Source organism: Heteronotia binoei, chromosome 15 (genome assembly GCF_032191835.1).
Source record: "Heteronotia binoei isolate CCM8104 ecotype False Entrance Well chromosome 15, APGP_CSIRO_Hbin_v1, whole genome shotgun sequence".
Taxonomy (NCBI): Eukaryota; Metazoa; Chordata; class Lepidosauria; order Squamata; family Gekkonidae; genus Heteronotia; species Heteronotia binoei.
In genome coordinates, this window is record NC_083237.1 from 66,678,110 (window position 1) to 66,702,536 (window position 24,427).

At 47.6% G+C, this 24,427-nt stretch overlaps 1 protein-coding gene across 1 annotated transcript in view; it reads right to left on the reverse strand.

Annotated features, from left to right (window-relative positions):
- Positions 1 to 1,257: 1,257 nt before the first annotated feature.
- Positions 1,258 to 24,427, reverse strand: part of CNTNAP1 (contactin associated protein 1) — a 53,305-nt gene continuing 30,135 nt past the window's right edge. The window contains exons 12-25 of the mRNA XM_060255279.1: positions 20,845 to 20,951; positions 20,636 to 20,755; positions 17,441 to 17,644; positions 15,188 to 15,344; positions 14,053 to 14,180; positions 13,766 to 13,933; positions 9,420 to 9,638; positions 6,487 to 6,726; positions 6,125 to 6,361; positions 3,354 to 3,481; positions 3,135 to 3,228; positions 2,357 to 2,590; positions 1,671 to 1,721; positions 1,258 to 1,509 (exon numbers count right to left, since the gene is read on the reverse strand). Of these exons, the coding sequence (XP_060111262.1) occupies positions 1,271 to 1,509; positions 1,671 to 1,721; positions 2,357 to 2,590; positions 3,135 to 3,228; positions 3,354 to 3,481; positions 6,125 to 6,361; positions 6,487 to 6,726; positions 9,420 to 9,638; positions 13,766 to 13,933; positions 14,053 to 14,180; positions 15,188 to 15,344; positions 17,441 to 17,644; positions 20,636 to 20,755; positions 20,845 to 20,951 (2,326 nt within the window). The 3' untranslated portion in view covers positions 1,258 to 1,270. The remainder of the gene's footprint in view (positions 1,510 to 1,670; positions 1,722 to 2,356; positions 2,591 to 3,134; positions 3,229 to 3,353; positions 3,482 to 6,124; positions 6,362 to 6,486; positions 6,727 to 9,419; positions 9,639 to 13,765; positions 13,934 to 14,052; positions 14,181 to 15,187; positions 15,345 to 17,440; positions 17,645 to 20,635; positions 20,756 to 20,844; positions 20,952 to 24,427) is intronic.

Below are 24,427 nucleotides of genomic sequence, written 5' to 3' on the forward strand. Positions count from 1 at the left end.
ATACTGGCAGCGCCTCCCCTCTTTCATGATGCAGGACCACAGAACAACCCATCAACCTCTGTTCGTTTGTTTTTTAATTTGGGTAACCACATTTTGTTCAACCGGATAGGTCTTTCTTTTCGTTTCTTTTTTTAAAAAAAAGTTAGGTCCCTCAGAATAGCCTTTGGATAAAATAAATACATTTTGCCTCTGCCCTGGTATCTTACTCCGAACTTCAAAAGGAAGAGGCAAATCGCCAAGCACAAACCTTCCTCTCCCTGTACAACAGAACTACAAACAAACAAACTCACTTTTAAAACAGAACATGAGACATTTAACATTTCTGCTTTTGTGATTTTATACAAAGTGACAATTAAAAAACCCTAGTTTGTCTAATGCACTAACCCACAACAAAAGAAAAAAAGGGAAGGAACCAAGTACAAATAACGTAAGAGTCTCAACACCCTGATTTATGAAAGCAGCAAGTGGAGCAAAAGTGCAAGTGATTCTTCCATGCGCTACAGCTGCACACATCTATTGGCAGGTAGAGACTATATTGCACACCGATCTCTCTCTCTCGGGGCACAATATAACGTGCCAGGCTCTAAATACTCTATATATTGCATTGCTTGACTAAAGGCTTACTTTTTTTGGTGCTAAGCAATTAAGCAGGAAGACTATGTGCTTAAGAGAGTAACGTGAAAAGGCCAGCATGGATTTTGCGTTGCATTTTCTTTGTTTCCTAAAAATAAAAAAAAAGTGCAATATTGACAGTCACATCTCTCTTCAAATTGGAAGGTGCTCTCAAGTTTGGCTGGAAAGAAGTCCCATGTAAACGGGGAGCAGGGCTGCTTGAAACGGTCCCCCCCCCCCTCCCTCCCCTCTACATCCTGCCTGGGTTGATGGAAGACATTAAGCAGCCCCAAGGGGAAGAGGAGTAGAGGATTCATTCATACTTGTGTGAAAATCAAGTCTCATTTTTTGGCAACTGCTTCCGCACCACTTGATTCTCTCCCTCTGCCCCCACGAGGAAAGAGAAAGGGGTAGGAACCTGGCAATTCCACAAAAGGCAGCAGAAGGCTATGGATCTGACCGTTGCCAGTGGACACTAGATCAAACCGGAAGAAGAGACCACCTTTCTCAGAGTGTGCAGGTGAGACAATGCAAAGTAACAGACGGGCCGTCGTGTATGTTGGAGGGGGGTGGGGAGAAAAGTTGGCTTCCAGCAAGCAGTTCCATTTGGCTGGGCTTGCCAAGGAGCTGGAGGAGGCGTCCTGCACGATCTGTTCCGCTATTCTGGCTTGGCCTCTTCCAGGATCTGTGGAAGGTTTTGATCCTTCCGGGAGACTCCTGGTTTGGCAGTCGGGGTGGAAGTCCCTCCTCCGCTGCCGCTGCTGATGCTGCTCCCTCCGCTGTTGTAGTCTTGGATGGCCTTGGGCTCGTTGGTGTGGTAGGAGCCCTTATAGCGGTGATGATGCAGGTACATCAAGATGAGGATAGCAGCCAGCAGCAGCAGCAGGAAAATGACAACTGGGAGGGGGAAAGAAGACGTGGTGAGGAAAGAAGGCAGCACAAGCACACCTCGGAGCCAGGGCCCGGCTGCTGCCGAGGCCATCTGGCAGGGCTTTCTCTAGCCAAGGAAGCTCCCACCTGGTCCAGCCTCTCCCTCTTTCCCTTGCTCGCTCACTTACCTCCAACGACAACTGCCACCCAGCCATCATCATGGATATACAGGAAGTCCGCTAGAAGAACAGAAGACACAAGGAACTTTCACACAGAAGCAGGAACAAAGGCCCCCACTAGCTTCCGCCTAAAGGCTGGAGCCAATAGGGATGCTACGACCCCCCCCCCCCCCCCCGTTTTGCTCTGCCTTTTGCCAGGCTGGGAAGGGTGCAAGAATCCCATCTTGCTGAGAAGTGCCACATCAGAGGCCCTACCAGGGCAGAACATGTCCTGCGGCTGGCCCGGGTCCTTGAGGAAGCTGTCCAGCTGCATGCTCCCTGGAGGAACCAGCCTGAGTCCTAGCGGGGGTGGCTCCCAGGAAAGGGGGCTGTATTGTACGCCAGAGCCAGCACTTGCAATACAAGCCTGCTGGGATAACCTGCTGTGTCTGACCCAGATGACCAAGAAAAATCCCCAGCAGTGTAGGAAGGCACCCAGGCAGTCCAGGGTTCTGGAAAACCCACCTTTGACTCCCAGATCCGTGGGAGTTCGGCTGTGCTTCCTCATTCGTTTTTAATGAGCCACCAGAAATGCTGGAGAGCGTTTCTGATGCTACGTGGCTTCCTGGCCACAGAGGAAGTGCAGCTGGACTCCCACTGATCTCAAAGTCAAAGGTGGGTTTCCCAGATCGGGCCCTCCTGCCCTGCCCTCTTACCTGGGTCGATATACCAAGGGTCCAGTTCTGGAGGCATTTCAACGTAAGCTGAAGGCATGGAGGCACAGTTGGACTCCATCAGACGCCCATGGATGCGATAGGGGTTGACAGGGTTGCTGTTGGGTCGAAAGATGGCTTTGAGAGGCACAAGGCTGTTGAATTTCACTCCTGAGAGGCAACCCGTGAAACCTGGTGTGTTGTACCTCTGGATCTCAGGGTCAATCACACCTGTCTCTGTGGGCCAGGGGAAAAAAGTGTTGACAAAAAGGTTAACATTTGGAAGCTGGGAGCATGCACATTTCTAGCCATAAGGGCTGAGAAGGAGATGGGCAGGAACTGGTGAAAATCCAGACTGGTGCAGTTAGCAGAGCACATTCCTGGGTCAGAGTTCCATGGTCAGCAGCAGGAGAAGAGGGCGTGATCCAAATGAAGCATGTAATTTGCATGATTTGCACGACCTACATAATAGCCACAGCATCCACAAAACAATTTGTTTCGTCTTCATTCATGTCATGTAAAGCCCACAGGGGAGGTGGCGTGGTACTCAAGAAATGCAAAAGGATGTGTAGGCAATGGTGCGAAGGGAGGCGTTGCAAGAACCAGCGGGCAAAGGAAGAGCAGCTAAGGCCGGGCTCTGTGAAGCACAGCAGGTCTGGAGGGGCACGAGCAGCAAGGAAAGAGCTCACAATGGTGAGAGGAGGAGGTGAAGAAGAAAAGAACCGACATGTGCAAAAGAGCCTGAGCCCAGTGGGGGTGTGATGGGAAGGCGGTTGCTCACCCATGAAACGGCCCAGAAAGAGTGCCTTGGGGGAGTCTAGTTTGCTGTCCACAAAGGCAGAGAAGTGCTGCACCATAACAGGGAAATAATCCAGCTAGAGACAGGAAAAAGGAAGAGAGACTCTGAAGCTGACTGAGGGGCCTGACTGCTCACTCCCTTCCCCACACAGTCAGAGTCCCAGGCTACGTCTTCTCCTTCCCTCCTCCCAGCCCCACTCACCTGCGTGTACAAGGTCCGATTCACACGTGTGATGTTGACCCGGTGTGGTTGCCCATCAGCTACTGAACGGGTGCTTAGGGAATAGACGTATGGAAGGGTGCCCAGCTGGTAACGCAGCTGCAGGATGCCTGCAAGGAAGGGGAAACATCGACAGGCACATGGGAGACTGAGGCAGCTCTTCCCTCGCCAAAGGGCAGCGAAGGGAGGGGAGTGAAGTTGCCAGCTGGGAAGGAGAGCTGCTGGCAAACTCTGTTAGCAAACCTACCACCACCCCACCCCCGCCAGCATTCCACCCCAAATATCAAAGCCAAGGATCATGACCACCTCCACCCACAGGGAATTCCCTATGCTGCTGGTATGGCGACATCTGCACTTGGGAGCCCACCCCTATCCATTGCACAATTCGGAGCTCTGGTCTTGTGACAGAGAAAAATCTCTCTAAATCTCTGTGATGCTGGCCCTTTTTGTTTTAATTTTTCTGGACTGGGATGACCTAGCACTTTATTTAGCTTGTCTTTTAATGCCCTTTTCTGCACCCAGCTTTTTGACAGCAACAGAACTATTCATAGTGGCCAAACGGTGGCCATGCCACCTAGGTATATCAAGGTTTGATGAGACTGGCCATTTCTCCCCCCCCCACACACACACACCAAGTACATACCATGGAATTCATTGAGGTTTTATGCTGATTTACTGCTCAGTCACAATTGGAATTTCAAGTGAGATTTCCACCCCCACCCCCCGCCTGAAAGTACATCACATTACACTTACACTGAACTTCCTGTGTTAATCTGCTGGCCATTCACACAGAACTTGGCCATTCTGGAGAGCTTGTTCTGATGCATTTTCACAATCCTGAAGAACTGGGTGCCCCCCACAGTTTGGGATGCGCTCACCTCATCCTGGAGCACATTAAGCAGACCTAGTTCCAATAGAGGCTGTCATTACCGGCTTCTGCTTTTTTCCCTTCACTGTGAAGAACACTCTGATTCCTGTTCTCCCCCTCCTGGTTTGCTAGGTACCAAATAGGCAGAAATATCTGTCTTCTTATTCCTTGACTGCTAAATTTACTCAGGTGAGGGCCTATGTCAAAAACTTTGTGGTGTCAAGCGCCATTTTCCTTTTTTCTGTACTGTGTCATCCATGCTTAGATGTTCCGTTCTTTCCTCTGGGAATGTTGGGGGGAGTGCAGCTGAGCCTGCTTTGCTATCCTCTCAGTAACGTCGCATGTAACCGTTCTTCCCTGCAGGGGACTGGTGCCTATGTCTCAAAGCCGTGTTATCTCCTCGCAGAAGCTGCTTGAACTTTATATTTAACTTTATATTATATATAAATAAAAACTGGTTGGTCTTAAAGGTGCAATTTGACTCCTGTTTTATATTGTTGGGCTATTGCTTTTGACGGGCTTTAAGCTAGTACTTTTGGTGGGCTCTGTGACGGCCCCATACAGGGTATCAAGAACTGACCTCTCCCCAGGTGAGCCAAATCTGATGCGTACCTCCATGCCTGTTACCTGTCTATCAATAAAGTTAACTTTTCCTACAAAGAGTGAAGTCTGCTGTGTTGAGGATAGTTCCAGAGCTGACATGTGGAAGTTCAAGTAAATCATGTCCATAGTATCAGTTATGTCTACAAGTTTCTTGACACATACCCCTTCTTACACTCCAAAGGAAATGCTGATTGACACTTTGGGGTCATTAGGGTTTGTAGAATCTTTCGGGCTCAAGTGCCGTGTTCTTCTGGAGAAAGTTTTTCTTCCAGACGTTTCGTTCTCGGCTGCGGAGAACATCCTCAGTGGCGCTGCAGCCGGAGCAGGCGCTCTGACCTTCTTGGCTGCTGTGCATTGAGTGAGGCCAGGGCTGCTGGAGAGCTGCTATTTCTAGGCTGGAGGGGGTGTGGTGAAAGGGCAATAGGTTTGTGGATGTGCCCATAGTTTCGTTCCCGCAGCCGAGAACGAAACGTCTGGAAGAAAAACTTTCTCCAGTAGAACACGGCAATTGAGCCCGAAAGATTCTACAAACCCTAATGATGTTACCAGCCATGAAAACCTGAAATCTTTGATAACTTTGGGGTCAGTCAGCAACTTTTCTCCAGGTCCATTTGGCAAGGGATCCTGGAGCTTTTTTTTTTTTGCCATCTTCTGGGCATGCAGCAGGCAGGCCCAGCGTGTAGGAGTAGGCCAGGTAGGTGGCCACCTTGCCTACAGGGGCGCCGCTGGGTGCCCCTCCCCCCACCCCACTGCTCTCGTTTTCGTGAGAGTGGCAGGGCAGTGCAGCTGTGTGTGCTCACACCACCCCATGTGCATGTGCCACCCTGCCACTCTCAACTTCCCAGGTCTGCGTAGACCTGAGAAGGTGAGAGTGGTGGGACAGGGCAGAAGTGTGTGTGCACAGACCGCTGCACTGCCTTCACCTTCCTGGGTTTGCCCAGGGCAGGGGCAGTGCCTAGGGCACCAGGAACTCTGGCAATGGCCCTGGCAGCCGGAGTCACTGGGGATGTATTTGTGAAGTTCCTCTGTTGTGCAGGGGGTTGGACTAGATGGCCCTGGAGGTCCCTTCCGATTCTATGCTCCTCCTGATTTGGGTATGTATGAGAGGTGCCAATACAAGGAGGAGGGGCTCTCACCCTTTCTACCTACAGGCTCATTGACAGGACAGATGACACAAAGAGAAAGGGGATAAGGAGCAATCATGGGACAGGCTCTACCAAGGCACAGACCAAACGAACAGGGCAGAACAGACAGGAGCTGGGCTGCCTCCAGCAATCCTCACCATCATCTCGGAGCAAAATGGCCAGGTAATCATTCACAAAGGTGCTAACGTAAAGCAGGACAGCTGGGGCGGAAGAGGTACGGAAGCTAAGACCAACTATCTCCCCGGTCAGGTTGTAGCCAGGCAACGGCTGAAGTGGTTGGCGGACAATGTTGGAAAATTCCTGCACCGCACGCAAGGGCATCGTCATGATGTTGTATTGCACCCAGCTTCCTTGCTCAAAGTAGGCACCGATATCTGCAAAAGACAGTAAGGGGACACAGCAGAAGTCGCTGGGAGCAGCATTACCCAGGGTGTGCCTGGCTGTTGGGGTTTGCAGCCGCCCAACTCCCCTTCTCCCCATCCTTGCTACAAGCTCTCACCTTGGTTGCAAAAACGCCCTTCATAAGCAGAGACACTGCAATTGCAGGTGTAGTGGTTGTAGTGCTCCACACAGGTGCCATAGTTCTGGCAGGGCACCAAGGGGCGGCGGCAATGTCCCGTGCAGTTCACCAGGACTCCGAGGCTCTCGTTGGCCTTCCCCTCCAGATTGAGGGTCACCCCATTCATGCGCAGGCCTCGCAGGCAGCCCAAGAAGGGACGCAGAGAGTAGATAGCAGAGCCTGTGAGAGGACAGAGAGAGCTGTGTCAAAGAGCAAAAATGCATCCAGCCCAGAAGCTTTAAGCACGGCTGCAGCCTCTGAGCCGGCAGGCTTCATTAAAGTCATAACGGCTAATACAGACAGTTATCCTCAACTAATTTGTTTAATCTCTGTTCATTTCTGTGAATACAGTCCTTATGTGTTCAGTAGACAACAAAGGCATCACAACAAAGCAATGATCCTGTAATTTAAATTAAAGAAAGTTCCAGCCTTGTAGAGCTACAGAAGAGAAGAAGAAGAAGAAGAAGATATTGGATTTATATCCCGCCCTCCACTCCGAAGAGTCTCAGAGCGGCTCACAATCTCCTTTCCCTTCCTCCCCCACAACAGACACCCTGTGAGGTGGGTGGGGCTGGAGAGGGCTCTCACAGCAGCTGCCCTTTCAAGGACAACCTCTGCCAGAGCTATGGCTGACCCAAGGCCATTCCAGCAGCTGCAAGTGGAGGAGTGGGGAATCAAACTAGGATCTCCCAGATAAGAGTCTGCACACTTAACCACTACACCAAACTGGCTCTTCTGTAATGAACCAATGAGCATCCAGAAGTAAGCGTGTTCCATTGTTAATTTTCTTCAGAAGATATTCTTAGTGAGTTTTCCTCTATAGTTACTTCCTTAGAATTGACCATTAAAATTACAACTTAAAGGCCGCCACATGGTTGAATAGAATTCAAATATTTTACAGGAAGAAAAACTAAGCTATTAAGACTTGCGTATTATTTATAACTGCATTTACATAGGAAGTAAAGAAGTCTTTTGATAGTAGGAAGCAAAACCTTCTAACATTAGCCAGCATAATGCACTCTAAACATATGATAACATAAGAGAAGAATAAGAGAAGCTCCATATGCTTATCCAATCCCCTCTTGAAGCTGGCAATGCTTGTAGTTGCCACCACCTCCTGTGGCAGTGAATGCCATGCGTTAATCACCCTTTGGGTGAAGAAGGACTTCCTTTTATCTGTTCTAACCCAACTGTTCAGAGATTTCACTGAGTGCCCATGAGTTCTTATATTGTGAGAAAGGTGAAAATACTTCTTTCTCTATCCCATGCATAATCTTGTTAACCTCTATCATGTCACCCTTCAGTTGTCATTTCTCCAAGCTAAAGGAGCCCCAAGTACTTTATCCTTTCTTCATAGAGAAAGTGTTGCAACCTTTTAATCTTCTAGTCGCCCTTTTCTGCTCTTTTCCCTATGCTATAACATCTTTTTCAAGGTGTGGTGACCAGACTTGTACACAGTATTCCAAATGAGGCTGCACAATCGATTTAAACAGGGGCATCACGATTCTGGCTCTTCTTAATTTTGTTTTGTCAATAACAGAATCATAGAGTTGGAAGGCGCCATACAGGCCATCTAGTCCAACCCCCTGCTTAATGCAGGATCACCCTAGATCATCCCTCACCAGTGTTCATCTAGCTGTTACTTAAAGATTGCCAATGAGGGGGAGCTCACCACCTCCCTTGATGGTTAATTCAATTGTTGAACAACTCTTACTGTAAAAAAGATTTTTTCCTAATATCCAGTAATCTTGTTAACCTCTATTATGTCAACAGGAATAGCTCCCTGCCCACCTCTGACAACCCTTCAAATCCTTCAAGAGAAGAATCATGTCCCCCCTCGGCTTCTTCTTCAGACTGAACATTCCCAAGTCCCTCAGCCCTTCCTCACAGGGTTTGGTCTCCAAGTCCCTGATCGTCCTCATTGCTCTCCACTGCACCCGCTCCATTCTGTCCACATCCTTCTTGAAGTGAGGCCTCCCGATGTGGCCTGGCCAATGCAGTATACAGCGGGACTATGACATTTTGCAATCTAGAAGTTATGCCTCCGTTGATCCACCCCAAGATGTGATGTAGCCTTTTTTGGTCGCTGCATCACACTGGCTGCTCATATCGAACTTATGGTCCACCTGTACCCCAAGATCTTGTTCACACACACTGCTACCCAGAAGTGTATCTCCCATCCAGTATGTGTGTTTCTCATTTTTGTTACCGAGATGTAGAACTTGGCACTTATCCTTGTTAAACTGCATCTTGTTCACTTCCGCCCACTTTTCCAGCATGTTCAGATCTTGTTGAATTCTATCTCTATCTGCTGGTGTGTTCGCTGCTCCTCCCAATTTGGTGTTGTCTGCAAATTTAATGAGAAGCCCCTCCACACCCTCAATGAGATCACTGATTAAAAAATATTGAAAAGTACAGGACCCGAAACTGAGCCCTGCGGCACCTCACTGGACACGCCGCAGACCTGCAAGAGGTTCCAGAGGTGGTCCAGGCTCCTCGAGGGTTCAACACAGGGAACTTGGTGTTTGCTAAGAACTTGCGGCGGGGCAGGGGGGGGGCAGCCTGGATACCGGCCTGGGTTTCCAGGGTGCTTGGGGCCGTTATGTATGAGGTCATCTCAGAGGACAGTTTTACATGGAGGCACTATATTGTGATGTGTGGTACTGTACAGACTTTCCTGGAATAGAGAGCTATACATTATGACTATTTAACTGCAAGCAACTCAAGCATAGCTGTGAAGAAGCATCATAGACATACCCTAAACAAACAAACAAACAAATGGCTTAATATGCCATATGGAAGTTCTTAACAGCCATGTAGCCACCCCCCCCCACACACACACAGAGTTCTGCCTCCAGCTGATCACCACTTACCCACGTAGAGGGGTCTGGTGAGGTTCATGTGGACAAAGCTCTGAGGCGGGGCTTTTCTCACCACCCAGGGCATCCGGTCGACTCGCAGCCGGGCTAACTTGACGTTGATTTCTGCCTTGACCTCGTGCCACTCGTTATCGTGGAAAGGCATCTCCGAGTGCACCGTCAAATTCTCATCGCCATTCCCAATGTCATATGCAAAGACCAAATCCCGGGAAGCTGGAAAAGAGCAGGAAAATAAAGACACTTTGGGGGTCATCTTGAACAACAATAATTGCCATGTGGAGAGTCAGGGCTTTTTATGTAGAAAAAGCCCAGCAGGAACTCATTTGCATGTTAGGCCACACTCCAATGCCAAGCCAGCTGGAACTGCATTCCTGTGCGTTCCTGCTCAAAAAAAGAGCTGAAAAGGCATGGCTTCCGGTCTCCAACCTGCCTGCTCCCCTCAACTCCATGATCAACTGTGACGTCAAACAAGGAAGACTCTTGTTGGGGACTCCCAAAGGGTAGTGTGGAATTTTGTTCCCTTGGCCACTGACCAAAAGTTTTCCTGAAGAGCTTTTTAAAATTATTTGTTCTTAAGACGGGAAAAGATACTGAATTGCTAAATCCCAAGATGTTCACACTACCCTATGCCTCTCCCTTCTTGGTGCCCTGGCCAAAACCACTCCAGAGTTCAAAAGCAACATTCTCTACCCAGTCCTGCATGAGTATTTGCCACATAAATAAAAAACATATTTACACATTTTTTTGTCCCATCAGGGCAGTTTACAACAGTGAAAAGACTCGACAGGAACAACCACGCGTGTTGTGTGTTGCGTGCCATCAACCTGCAGCTGTCCCAGAGGGTTTTCAAGGCAGGAGACAAACAGAGATGGTTTGCCATTGCTGTCCTCTGCAGAGACACCCTGGAATTCCTTGGTGGTCACCCATCCAAATACGAGCCAGAGCCAACCCTGCTTAGCTTCCAAGACCTAATGTGATCAGGCTAGCCTGGATCATTTGGGTCAGGGCAGGAACACCAGTAAAGCTATCCAATTACTACTAAAAACAACGCAAGTCCAGACTTCTCAGCACGGAGCTCAGATTCCCCCACTAAAAGCATTGCAGAAGAAGGTGCTCTCTACTTGTCCCTGAAAGGAATCCTGTGATGTAACTAGGGGAGGGGCGGTGGCTCAGGGGAGGGACGGTGGCTCAGTGGTGGAGCATCTGCTTGGGAAGCAGAAGGTCCCAGGTTCAATCCCCGGCATATCCCACTAGAAAGGGTCCAGGCAAATAGGTGTGAAAAACCTCAGCTTGAGACCCTGGAGAGCCGCTGCCAGTCTGAGAAGACAATACTGACTTTGATGGACCAAGGGTCTGATTCAGTATAAGGCAGCTTCATATGTTCATATGAACGTCCCATTAGAGAGAGAGAGACCCACAGCAAGGCTGGGCTGGTGTCAGCAAAAGCCCCATTCTGCCTCCATATCAGCGAATCAGCAAAAAAGGTCCATTTCTGGAGCCCCAAAGTAATGAAACGCTTGGTCATTCATGGACCATTCTGCATGGTCTACATCTTTCTGGCTTAGCCAGTCCACCTGTGTGTTCAATATGCCTTGGACATGCTGAGTTTTCAGACCTATCAGATGTTTCTCTGCCTACTGAAATATCTGAATAGATTCCTGGTGAAGGAGTAGAACTCTGGTTCCCCCCAACGGTTTATGTATCCTTTCGCCATGATGCTGTCTGTTCAAACTAGGACAAATTTTTTCTTAACTTTTGAAAGGCAAACAATGCAAGTTCTATCACTCTGCGCTCAAGCCAGTTTATACTGTTCTCTTTTGCTTTTGGAGTCCGCTTTCCTTGAACCACCCTGTGCAGGCAGCGGACTCCCCATCCCTTCAGACTGGCATTCATTGTTACTACGATGTGAGGCAACTAGAAAATGGGAACTCCTTGGTTCAAGTTGGGAGATGACATTGACTTTTCAGTACTGAGGTCAGAAGGATGCTCTTGTGTCATCTTTCTCTTACGTCCTTCTGGAATGAAATCAGAGTCCGCTGTGATGGACTCTCGCATGAAAATCTGCCCAAGTCACTAGGTCTATTGTTGCGAAGAAAACACCTAGTAGTTACGCAAGTGTAATCAAGTCTGTCCATTTTTGATATAGTTTGGTCATTATTAGTTTCTTGGTTTTGGTCTGATGGCAGGTAGATGCTTGCTAGTTGAGTGTCTAAAGTGGATGAGGTCATTGTAGTCAGGGAAGGATCCAAAGTCTCAGAATTTTCCAACCTTTCACCCAGCTGCGATGAAGGACTCGTGGGGCGTTTTCACACTGACCTCACGCCGGAGCGACGTCCCTCTTCACCGCGCAGCGTCTGCGTGGATTTCGCACTAATTGCTCCGCAGAACCCGGAAGAGCCGCAAAGTCCCACAGCTTTTGCGTCGCAAATGTAAACTGGTTTTTGGCGGTTTACATTTGTGACGCAAAAGCCGCGGGACTTTGCGGCTCTTCCGGGTTCTGCGGAGCAATTAGTGCGAAATCCGTGCAGACGCTGCGCGGTGAAGAGGGACGTCGCTCCGGCGTAAGGTCAGTGCGAAAACGCCCGTGGTTACCCTCTGCCTTTCCTCTTTGCCCAAGGCCTTGGACAGGGATAGCTTGTCCTTATTGCAATCTCCCCCCCCCCCCGTCTGTCCAGAGCTTTGGAGCTTTTCAACGGGAATGTTCTCCATCAGTGTTGAAAAACTTCAAACTGCCATACAAGGTAAGCTTTATTTCTCTTCAGGTAAGTAGAGCTAGACTCTAACATCCTCCTAGAGTGGCAGGGCTATTCAAACTGGAGGGACAACCTCACTGTCCCATGATACACAAATCTGCATAGCCCTGCCTAGAGCGAGAGGAGATGTGATGTGACCAGTTGGGATGCCTTCCCCCACTGAAGGAGAACAGGAGGGCAGCAGACATCCATTCTTTCCCTTGGGTACTTGAGCTCAGAGTTTTTTGAACTTTAAATTGAACTGAGTCTAGAAATAACCTGAGAACCACTTAAGTCGCCAGACTCCTGAGGTTGCATGCTTACTTTCACTCTGTTGCATCAAAGGACCAAAGCAGCATTTTAAACTAGCTAAAGTTTCTGGAAAGGGTTCAAGAGCAGCTCCACGCAACCTGCATTACAATAATCAATCTGAAAGGACAATGGTGGCCATATCTCAATTCCAGTAATGCGTGGAGCTGGCATGTAAACCAAAATTGATAAAAGGATCAGAAGAACATTAAAAGAGCCCTACTGGATCAGACCAGTGGTCCATCCAGTTCAGCATCCCGTTCCATAGAATGGTCAATCAACAGACCCAGAGGCTGAATAAACAGGGCTCACGGCCTTACCTCATGTTGCCTTCTAGTGCAGGGTTGCAGAGCTTTACGGCCTCTGAATGTGGAGATTCCCTTTGCTCACCATGGATATCAGCCACTGATGGACCGGCCCTCCATGAATCTCTCTACACCCCACCTTGTAAAAGAATCTATACAGATGGCCATCCCTCCATCCAGCGGCAATAAATCTCATCCTTCTGACAGATCCTCTAATTGTATTTTCAAAGTTCCCCCTTTTGAGGAAAAGTGATTGTTTTAGATTTTGGGAACACCTTTCCATTAACATAAATGCTGAACTTAGTAGCACCGTGGTCACTGCTGCTATCAGTATAACAATACCTGCATCTTGAGCTCTGCTCAGAACCAAATTCCACAGCTGCTACACCTTTAGTCAGCTGTATAGTCAACTGCTCCCATGCAGACATTTATGATATCCAGAAACTTTATGTCTACAGTATTACTAAAACACAGATTGGCCCTATCAATGCAAGGATAGTCGAAGTCATCCAGTATTACAATATTTCCCACCTTAAGTCATCACTGGAAACTACAAGCAAGGTATTGCCAAAAGTTGGTTACTGGGATCGTATTACCCCCGTGCTGAAAAATCACTGGTTAACTGACTGTTTTCCAAGCACAATTCAAAGTGCTGGTTCTTACATTTAAGGCTTGGGGCCAGAGCACCTGACGGACTGTCTCCTCCCATCCTTTCCAGCCCACCAGTTAGGACCCACCTGTCAAACCCTGTTCTCTGCAACCACACCTTCAGAGCCGAGGTGGACAATGACTAGAGACAGGGTATTTCTTGTGGTGGCTCCTCACGCCTGGCACAGTCTGCCTTTGAGACTTGTCTGGTACCTTTCCTTTAGGTGCCAGGACAAAACACTTATTTTTACCCAGATTTTTGAATTAGAGGCATCAATAAATATATTAAAGAAGCCTGCTGTTACATTGCTTTCACCCCCACCCCCATGAACTCAGAACTCCATACTGTTGAGCTCCACACGGATGTAGTTCCTTCGGCCCACATTCTCCAGAAAAGTGCCTGTTGGGGCAGAAGTCTTGAAGAAGAAGCTAATATCGAGACTGTAGTTAACCTGGAAGGTGGGGAAGAGCAAAGCTGTTCCGTTGGTGAAGGAGACTGTGTTCCAGGAGTTGCCTGTGAAGCCATGAAAGGGGTATTACGGGAAGGGTCCGGTGTACTATCCCAAAGGGCTCCTGCCCATTTCTGGCAGAGCCACATAGCCATATCTTCTCCCCACCCCACCTGCTACTCACGGTCTCCATAGCAACGTAACGGTCCCAGTGTAAACTGGGCTGCTGATCCCGTGCGGTTTGTGTCAGTCACCACAACCTGAGTAATTGGAAGGTGGTCTACAAAATTCAGCAGCCCCTTATCTGTCCGCCTGGAATACAGAGGAAGCAGGTGTGGAAAACAGGGCCTGACAAGTCAGAGCCAGGTTCCCCAGTTTGGTGTAGTGGTTAAGTGTGCGGACTCTTATCTGGGAGAACCGGGTTTGATTCCCCACTCCTCCACTTGCACCTGCTAGCATGGCCTTGGGTCAGCCATAGCTCTGGCAGAGGTTGTCCTTGAAAGGGCAGCTGCTGTGAGAGCCCTCTCCAGCCCCACCCACCTCACAGGGTGTCTGTTGTGGGGGAGGAAGGGAAAGGAGATTGTGAGCCGCTCTGAGACTCTTCGGAGTGGAGGGCGGGATATAAATCCACTATCTTCATCTACCTCACAGGGTGTCTGTTGTGGGGGAGGAAGGGAAAGGAGATTGTGAGCCGCTCTGAGACTCTTCGGAGTGGAGGGCGGGATATAAATCCACTATCTTCATCTACCTCACAGGGTGTCTGTTGTGGGGGAGGAAGGGAAAGGAGATTGTGAGCCGCTCTGAGACTCTTCGGAGTGGAGGGCGGGATATAAATCCAATATCTTCATCTACTTCACAGAGTGTCTGTTGTGGGGGGAGGAAGGGAAAGGAGATTGTGAGCCGCTCTGAGACTCTTTGGAGTGGAGGGTGGGATATAAATCCAATATCTTCATCTACCTCACAGGGTGTCTGTTGTGGGGGGGGAGGAAGGGAAAGGAGATTGTGAGCCGCTCTGAGACTCTTCGGAGTGGAGGGCGGGATATAAATCCAATATCTTCATCTACCTCACAGGGTGTCTGTTGTGGGGGAGGAAGGGAAAGGAGATTGTGAGCCGCTCTGAGACTCTTCGGAGTGGAGGGCGGGATATAAATCCAATATCTTCATCTACCTCACAGGGTGTCTGTTGTGGGGGGAGGAAGGGAAAGGAGATTGTGAGCCGCTCTGAGACTCTTCGGAGTGGAGGGCAGGATATAAATCCAATATCTTCAATATCTTCTTCTTATCACCCTGGCCCTAATTAAAGGGAGATCCCCACTCACCACATGGCGTGATCAGCATCGCAGTTGCAGTAGAAACGGGGGTCCGCACAGTTCTTCTCCATGCCGCAAGCACAGCGGCCCAGCCCTGGAGGGGAGCCCCCCCAGTAGTAATGGCGCTCAGAATTCCGCCCCATCCAGAAGCTCAGGGGCATCCCAGCTGAAAGGCAGCAAGAAGTAAAGAGAAAGGATAGGTTGGGGTGGAGCTGTGGAAGGACAGATCAAGGCATGTATTCATCAGTTCTGAGATTGTGGGGCACAAACATTATTCAGTCTCCTAAGAATTTCAGCTCTCACACCAAAGGTAGATTTTAAATTGTTATGGCTGTAGAAAGCCTGCCCAGTTGTCGTAGTTACAGTGCTGGAGAAGAGCTGGGAAGGGCCTTTGTGGTGGTCACAGTTATGGTACTGGAGTTCTGAAGCTCATCGGCTGACCTCAGGCCAGTCACACATGCCTTACCTCACATGGTTGCAACCAAATAAATCAAAACCGCTCTTTTTGGATTCATGTCTTGGATTTATTTATGATTTGGACTTATATATATATATGTGTGTGTGTGTGTGTGCATAAATATGCACATGCAGTGTGTAAAATGATGAGGTTGCTGAATCGCACTTTTTTCCTTGTATGAATCATATTTGGTAAATATATTTTTCACAGAGTGGTTTTAATTTATTTGGTTGCAATTTCATTCCTCTGTGTAGCCTATTGTGTATCTTCACCTTACCTCACACGGTTGCAGATATGAAGGCAACATGGAGGAGGGAGAAACCATGGGAAGGAGAAATGTATGCTAAATAAAGAAGGGGCTAAATGAAAGGGTGTGTACCCCATCGCCTGGAAGTCTAATACATCTACTGAAGGAGGATAAATAAAGAAATATTTGGTCAAGGCAGATAGATAAGAAGCTGGAACTTCTTGACCTCCCTCTTTCAAGTATCACTTAAGAGTATCACTCAGTAAGAGGCATGGAGGTAGATTAGATTGAAGGCGTCCAACTGGGACAGAGCCAGTACAGCCCCACATGCCAGGCATGTAAGCTCCCCTCTAGCACTAGGTATCCCTCCTTCATTGACTCTTCCCGCATATTTAAGTTATCTTACCATCCCTTTTCCTAGGTTTGCTTTTACTCTTGCAAAACTAAATGCCCTGCTATCTGAAGAATTAATGGGATGTTTTACACGAATTCCTTATTCAGAAAGGCTTTATGCCTGTGCACCTGGGGAAATCGAGAGTCTGACACACCTCTTTTTGCTTTGCCTTCATTGGTTAGCTTTTAGGTCCTACTGGCAGATCTTCTCCAAATACCATCCAATCTTCTCCAAATACCATCTTCCATTGGAGCCATGGGTGACCTCTTACTTACTGGCAGATATTGACCCTGAAATTACTAGCCCAGTAGTGAAATACTTGGCAGTTATAATAGTATTGAAACGTAAATAATTATCATAACGGAGAAGTTTTATTTAGTTTCCTGGACTCACAACTGTTAAATTTTGATCCAAATTATTTTTAAAGTTCCATGTTGGAATTCAAGTTGAAATGCTTTATTATTCTAAACTTTTATTTTTATTAAATAATTTATGTAATTGGGAAATTTTATGTGTAGGTAATTTAAAAAAGTCCCTTTAGCCGACAGACTTTGCTCCTGTGGAGCGAATACCCCTGACTCAATCCAGCATATATTGCTTGATTGTTCTTTTTACCATAACCTCCGTAAAGATTTATTTGGCAAGCTTTCCTTTTCTCCAGATTTGTCTATTCTGCCACCCTGTTATTATTTATTGAGTGATACTGAGGGGGTGGTTAGTGAGGCTGTGGCAAAATTTCTGGCTGACATCCTTAAATTTAATTCTGACCATGTTTGAATGTATCTGTAAGCTCGGTTTTATTTTGATTTTATCTCCAATGTTTAAATTTTTATATTCTGTGTATTTTTATCTGACTCTATTATGCCATTAAAGGTTTGGTATGAAGGAGGTATGGTAAAAAAACCAGAAAGACAAGGTCTGAAAAAATGCCTTCAAAAGCCACAATAGGCCTGAATGATTTCTAATGTTGACAGGAAAGCTCAGTGGTGTTTCAAAATGCCCTTTGCTTTCTCCAACTGAAAGAAAAGCAGAAAGAACTGTGCACATCAACCATCAGTTATCTACGGAGTCTGAATATTTTTCCAAGTCACGATTTGGCTGTATGCATCCCAGAATCTGTGTGCTAGCAAGAAAATCCACAGAGACAACAAGATGCCCACTCACTCTGCGTGTTGAGCAGGCGGGACAGGTAACAATTGAATTCTATCCGCTGCTCGCAGTACTCGGAGGCATTGGCCAGGGCTGACACCTCGCCCCAGGAGGCATTCCAGTAGTCTACGGAGCCCAGGAAGGGCTTTTCTGGACTGTATCCAGTCACCCGGGTGGCCCAGTACCGATTGTGCCACACGGTGGTCCACGCCCGATCCTCTGTATAAGACAAAAGGACAATCCATAGCTGAAGTTCCAGTGTGTGTATTCTGCAGAACTGCTTCTGCTCTCTACATTTGGGCCAAAACAAAGACAACGTAAAAAAATCTGTCATTAGGGCCTGCTGAAGTTTTCAAAAGCTAATTTCCAGCTGCAGCAGGCAGCTCTGAGGGTGGGGGTGGCAGCCGGCGAACATGCAGGTGACTGAGCGTTGAATCCCAAAGCAGCAAATCGCCTTTCGTGAGGCATCTAAAACGTTTTTCTCCCCAACATCCAGCTAATGCAGATTTGGAAGGGCATCTTAAACCAAGAAACAGCAAACACTCTTGCACCCAAATCCTACTCATTCAGCCGGGTTAACTCTGAAAAACTGCTTTACGTATTACAGGACAGGTGACTGTTGAACTTATATTACCTAAATCTCTAAAACATCCACCCCACAGTCTATTGAAGAAGGATCCTGGACCCTTGGAGATCCCCAGTGACGACTCCCTCCCTGTTCTTGATCCGGGGTCAGGTTCATCACGAAATTGAGAACATCCTTGACTAAAAAGTAAAACGAGGGGAAGTGTATTATTTGGTCAAATGGACTCATTTCCCCATCAGTGAGGCTGAATGATATGAAAAGTGGACATGAATGCCTCCAGATTCATCAAGTCTTTCCATCAATGCTACCTTCAAAAACCTGGAAGGCCTGGGGGGTTTTTTTGGGGGGGGGGGGCAGAATGTCAAGAGTGCCTCTTGCCATGGGCTGAGGCTGGGGGAAGCTGTTCTTGCCTGTAACCTCTGAGGGTCCTGCTTGGCTGTTATCTCTTTGTTCTCACACACTGTATTATTGTGTATGCAACTCATCATGTATCTTTCCATCCTGGAACTAGACACTCAAGGTCGTATTATCTAGTTCACAGAGACACTGCCAGCTTGCTTCAAGAAAATCGGGGGTAGGGATGACATGCCATGGGGGAGGGGAGGTGACTGGTGGGTTTTGGTGCTTTTGCATTTAAACTATGTCATGGATGGACCCCAGGTATATCTAGGTGAGCACAGCCCTCTGACTTTAGTTTTAGCAAGACTCTGTCTGACTGTCATGTCTTGCTTATCAATAAATGCCTTTGATGAAACGAAGGTGTGTTGATTGGTGGGCACCTTGCAGGGGCAAAGCGTCATGGTTGGGCTGGGGAAAACCCCACATCAAGTAAGCTGGAGCCCAGAGTCGCTCCTGAGTGAAGTTGACTAGCACACAAAAGGGATTTTGGGGACCAGCACACTAATCAGTTTTCCCTGGCCACGAAGTTTTGTGCTCCGGCTCTGTCCAGCCGTCGCTTTGCCGCTTGGTTGGGGCGACTCGGGGCTCCCTCCCTTCCCTCACCCTGATCATTGGCAGCTGTCAGACATTGGAGAGTTTTGATATTATGTGAGAATAAAACTTACTGAAATGCAATGTTTAGCTTGACCTGACTAACTCCATTTTGAACAGTTGTTACTAACCATGAAACAGAGACCTTGCATATCAAAGTAGCTTTAGAGATGTTAGTAATCCCTGCTGTGGATTCCTTTGCATAGTACTAACAAAAGCAACAGTTCTTTGAAGACAGCATGCCTCAAGGAGAGCCAGCAGGGCTCCTCCGTGAGAAGAAGAACCACAAGCGATAAGGAGCAGGGAAGGGGTTACTTATAGTTCAGAAGTGTGAGAATGTAGTATTGTTTAGGAACCCTTTGATGTAAACGGTTTAAAGCTGTGCCTTTCCCGCCAAATGCTATCAGTTCCAATGCTACCGTGTTCAGAACCTTGAGATATCAAATAAACGTTTACTTTGAACCTCCATCGTCTGACAGCAGCGCCTCCTTGTGAGTCACACCGCACCTCTCACACATGCACGCACATGGAAGGAGGCTGTAGGATGCTGCTGCGGGGGTAGCAAGGAGTCCTGCTCAGCTGACAGCAGTGGTGCTTCCCACCTTTTGTGCACGCTGCCAGGGTGGAAGGAAGGCACTGCGGGGGCCTCCTCCTACTGTCCATTCCACTCAAAAAAAGCTCAGGTATAACCCAAGTCACGTGGGGGGTGCCCAACTCCGCATTTCCCAAGGGCCACCACCCTAGGCAAATGCCTATTTTGCCTAATGGCAAAGCCTGCCCTGCATCAGCTCATGTATTTTATTAGTATCCCAGCAGTTTTAGAGCAGACCTTCCCTTAGTCCAACTGAACATCTAGCCAGGAAACAGCACTATAAGTACAGTCTCTAGAATTTATAAAATTCTAATTTCTAATCTCTCTGCTGGTTTGACTGTTTTTTTTTAAAAATATGGAGAAATGTAATGTGCCCTGAAATTTAGACTACGCTGTGGCTTAAAACAGCTGCTAAGAACAAGGAAATTTCCTTCAAAATAAGAGTCAACTGCACCTTTAAGACCAACTTAGTTTTATTCAGAGCGTAAGCTTTCGTGTGCATGCACCCCTCATCTGAAGAAGTGGGCATGCACACAAAAGCTTACGTTCTAAAACTACCGTATTTGCCGGCGTATAAGACGACTCCCCAACATTTCCACTCAAAATATAGAGTTTGTTATATACTCGCCATATAAGACTACCCCCTCTTCCGCACACCATTGTACAGCCGCAGCGCGGCCGCAGCGCCTCCGGCCCGCCCCTGCATCTCCCTGTGACTGGCACTAGTGCGCAAGTGCGCATGTGCAAGCTCTGCGTAGACAAGGGGCGGGCCGGAACGCCGCTGCTTCCTGCCAAGCAGAACGGGCTGGTCACGCCGAAAAGGCTGGCACCCCTGTCTCGCTGCTGATGCTCGCTGCAGCCACGCTGATGACCCGCCGTGGCCGCGCTGGATACCGCGCGATACTGGACGGTATGTAGAATGAGGTGAGCGGGCATCGGGAGGCCACTATGGGCAGCTATGTCTATCCCAACTGAAGTGCACCCGGAGTATAAGACGACCCCCCCACTTGGAGGCATGTTTTTCAGGGCATTTCCTCCATACCTTGAATATCACAGTAGACAACAAAAGGCTTTAGGGGTCCACTTCCATCTGGGTCAATTGTGTAGTTGCCAGATACTTTGCCGCTTAGTCGATAGGCATCGCATGTTTCCTTGTAAACCGCTGCAAGAGTAAGGAAGTAAAAGGTCAGTGAGCAGAGCAAGCCTCCTGGTCCTCCCCCACCCTATCCTGGTAGCTAAAAAATTTCTCACGTTTGTGGCAGGTCTCCCCTTTGTAACCTGTCAAGTCACAGATGCAGTGGAAGTCATCCCAGGACTGGATACAGCGACTGCCATGTTCACACATGTTGGGAGTACACCTAAAAGAATTGGAGTGGGAGGAAATCAGTATTGAAGATAGGGCCTCCTGGTATACCCTTGAATACTGGCATTTATGCCCTTTCTGAAATCTAAATCCCCCAAATATCATTTTTTGTTTCTTTCAGCTGCTTATCCCTTGTACAGTACTGAGAGAAAAGGGAGAAAGAATTGATAGAGTGAGAGGTGAAAGAAGTTGCAGTTATATTTGCAGTTAACTTATCTAGTATAGTACATGGAAGGAAGATTAAAATATATGGAAGGTATCAGGGACATTGGCAGAGCCTTGGGGTTATATTGGACCCCGTGTTACTGCTGAAGGAATAAGTTAATGCAGCTCCAAAAAACCTCTTTCAACTCAGCCCAGCTTGTACGGTGGCCCCTTACCTTAATATGGCTGATCTGACACCTGGATCCACACCAAAGTAATATAGAGACTAGACTACTATAATGTTCTGTATATTGGACTCCTCTCAGAGTCAACTCAGAAACTCTAGTTGGCGCAGAAGGCTGTGGCTCAGCAGTTTTCAGGAGCAGACACAGCATGCGTATTACTTGCATTCTGCAGCCACTCCACTGGCTGCCCATCAATTACTGGGTTCAATTTAAGGTACTGGGTATCACAGACAAAGCACTTCACGGCCTTGGATCCTCACATCATGCTCCCCATGACAGCTTCACTCAGAGCAGGGCCTTCTGCAGCTGCCAACCTGCAAATGGGCAAAATCAATAACTTCCCGTACAAGTGTCTTCTTCGTTGTAGCCGCCACCTTATGGAGCGGAGTGCCTGAAGATTGTGCCACAGAGTGGTCCATGAGACAAAAGAAGACAAAATCCTGCTCTCCTGACTGTCTTTGAACTATGCAAAACTGAATTTTTAAGAGGGCTTTTCTACACAAACAAAGGGCTGCATAATACAAAAGTGATTCACAAAGTTACTTGAATAAAAGATGAGGGTCCATGGTCAATATTACCGTATATAGCTTGCTGTAAATTGGATTCTACTTTGTAATTTTGCATAATTTCATGTGCTGCTAATACTTGCACTTTGTTTCACATCTATTTTTAGATTTCTGGTTGGTTCTAAACCCTGATCCTATTCACAATGCCCCATCCTGTTAATCACATTCACTCACTTTGTGTAATTTGCCTTGAATCCCAGTAAGAAAGGCAAATAATGCAGATAAATAAATAAATAATTTTTGGTATTGGAATAATAGAGGCCTGGACATGAGCTTTTCATGTATGGAAATAGTGAGATGATGAACTGGGTTCATAAGAATCAGTCACAGAATTTTATTTATGCTAAATGATGCAAAAATTACATAGAAGGATCCTAGTTTCAGCAAACTATACACAGTAGTATAGATCACAGTCCCTAATAATATATTTAAGTAACTTGTCCGTAATTTATCCAAGTCCCTAATAATTTACCCAAGTAAAAATAGGTTGCTTAGAACATAAGAACATAAGAGAAGCCATGTTGGATCAGGCCAATGGCCCATCCAGTCCAACACTCTGTGTCACACAGTGGCCAAAAAATTTATATCTCTATCTCTATCTATCTATCTATCTATCTATCTATCTATCTATCTATCTATCTATCTATCTATCTATCTATCTATCTATCTATCTATCTATCTATCTATCTATCTATCTATCTATCTATCTATCTACCTACCTACCTACCTACACACACACACACACACACACTGTGGCTAATAGCCACTGATGGACCTCTGCTCCATATTTTTATCTAACCCCCTCTTGAAGCTGGCTATGCTTGTAGCCGCCACCACCTCTTGTGGCAGCGAATTCCACATGTTAATCACCCTTTGGGTGAAGAAGTACTTCCTTTTATCCATTTTAACCTGTCTGCTCAGCAATTTCATCGGATGCCCACGAGTTCTTGTATTCTTTCCCTACTTTCTCCATCCCATGCAGAATCTTGTAAACCTCTATCATGTCACCCCGCAGTCGACGTTTCTCCAAGCTAAAGAGCCCCAAGAGTTTTAACCTTTCTTCATAGGAAAAGTGTTCCAGCCCTTTAAACATTCTAGTTGCCCTTTTCTGGACTTTTTCCAATGCTATAATATCCTTTCTGAGGTGCGGTGACCAGAATTGTACACAGTATTCCAAATGAGACTGCCTAGGAGTGGCTCATGAGCCTACATCTCCCAGAATCCCTTGTGTCCCTCTGACTGGGTGGCAGAGGTTTTGGAGGGAAAACTAACCCAAGAGGGGTGGGACCTGGGAGGAGTGCATAAAAGGGCTAAGTCACAGACAGGAAAAGGCTGCAGGGAGAAAGGTTCTCTCTGGAGAGGCTGCAGACAGGAATGTTATCTCTGGGGAAGCTGTAGCAGGAGGGTGCCTCACTCAAGGGTGGAAGGGAATGTTTAGTCAGACACTTATTTGCTTATTTACACCAACCTTTACTGTTTCTTATTTCACTGCTGCACTAAATGTTTTACTGCCTGCCCACTATAGTTTGAGCATTTATAATAAATAAGCTATTGTTAAACTGCCTGGATCCTCAAATAGGTGTGAAAAACCTCAGCTTGAGACCCTGGAGAGCCGCTGGCAGTCTGAGTAGACAATACTGACTTTGATGGACCAAGGGTCTGATTCAGTAGAAGGCAGCTTCATATGTCTATATGTCTGTCTCTTCAGTCACAGATAAAAGGTGCTTGCTGAGAAGGAAGGCAGAAGGGTCGGCTGGGTGCTCTGGGCCTCCCAGACAGACCCTTACCAGGGTGGTGGCAGCCAGTAGAGGCCCTTCCTGGTCCCCTGCTGTGTGACACAACATAGGTGGAAATGGGAGTAGGGATACCCAGGGTAGAACTACCCTGAATCTCCCCCTGCCCACATCCAGTTATCATTTTGCTGTTTTTCCAGTTTTTGCCCTGGTGGCATTCCTCAGAGGGGGGTGTTGGGGATTAGTCCTGGTTTGGAAGAATGGGGGAGCCCTTCCTGGGGTTGCAAGTCTGGGTTAAGAAATTCCTGAAGACTGTGGGGGTGGAGCTTGGAAAGGGCAGGGAGGGATCTCACTGTGGTATAATGCTACAGAGTCCATTTTCTAAAGCAGTCACTTTCTCCAGGAGTCCACTTTCTGGAGACCAGTTGCAATTCCAGGAGTTCTCCAGCCACCACCTGGAGACTGGGAACCCTAGACTTCCCACTGAGGAATCAGTGACCTTACCCCCTGCCTGGATGGAGAAGAGAGCAGGTCACCCTCCTGCTTCACAGGGAAACAGAAATGTGCTGTGGGAGATGTCCTTCTTTGGAGGCTTTTAAACAGAGGCCAGACGGACATCTTACAGCGATGCTGATTCTGTGAGGTATTTGTGAATTCCCTGCCTTGTGCAGGGGGTTAGACAAGTTGACCCTTTCAGCTCTATGATTCTGTTGTCATTCTTCTCCATCTCTGACCCCAGCATCTGGCTATCACATTGTATCCCACACGTCCTGCAGTGAGCAC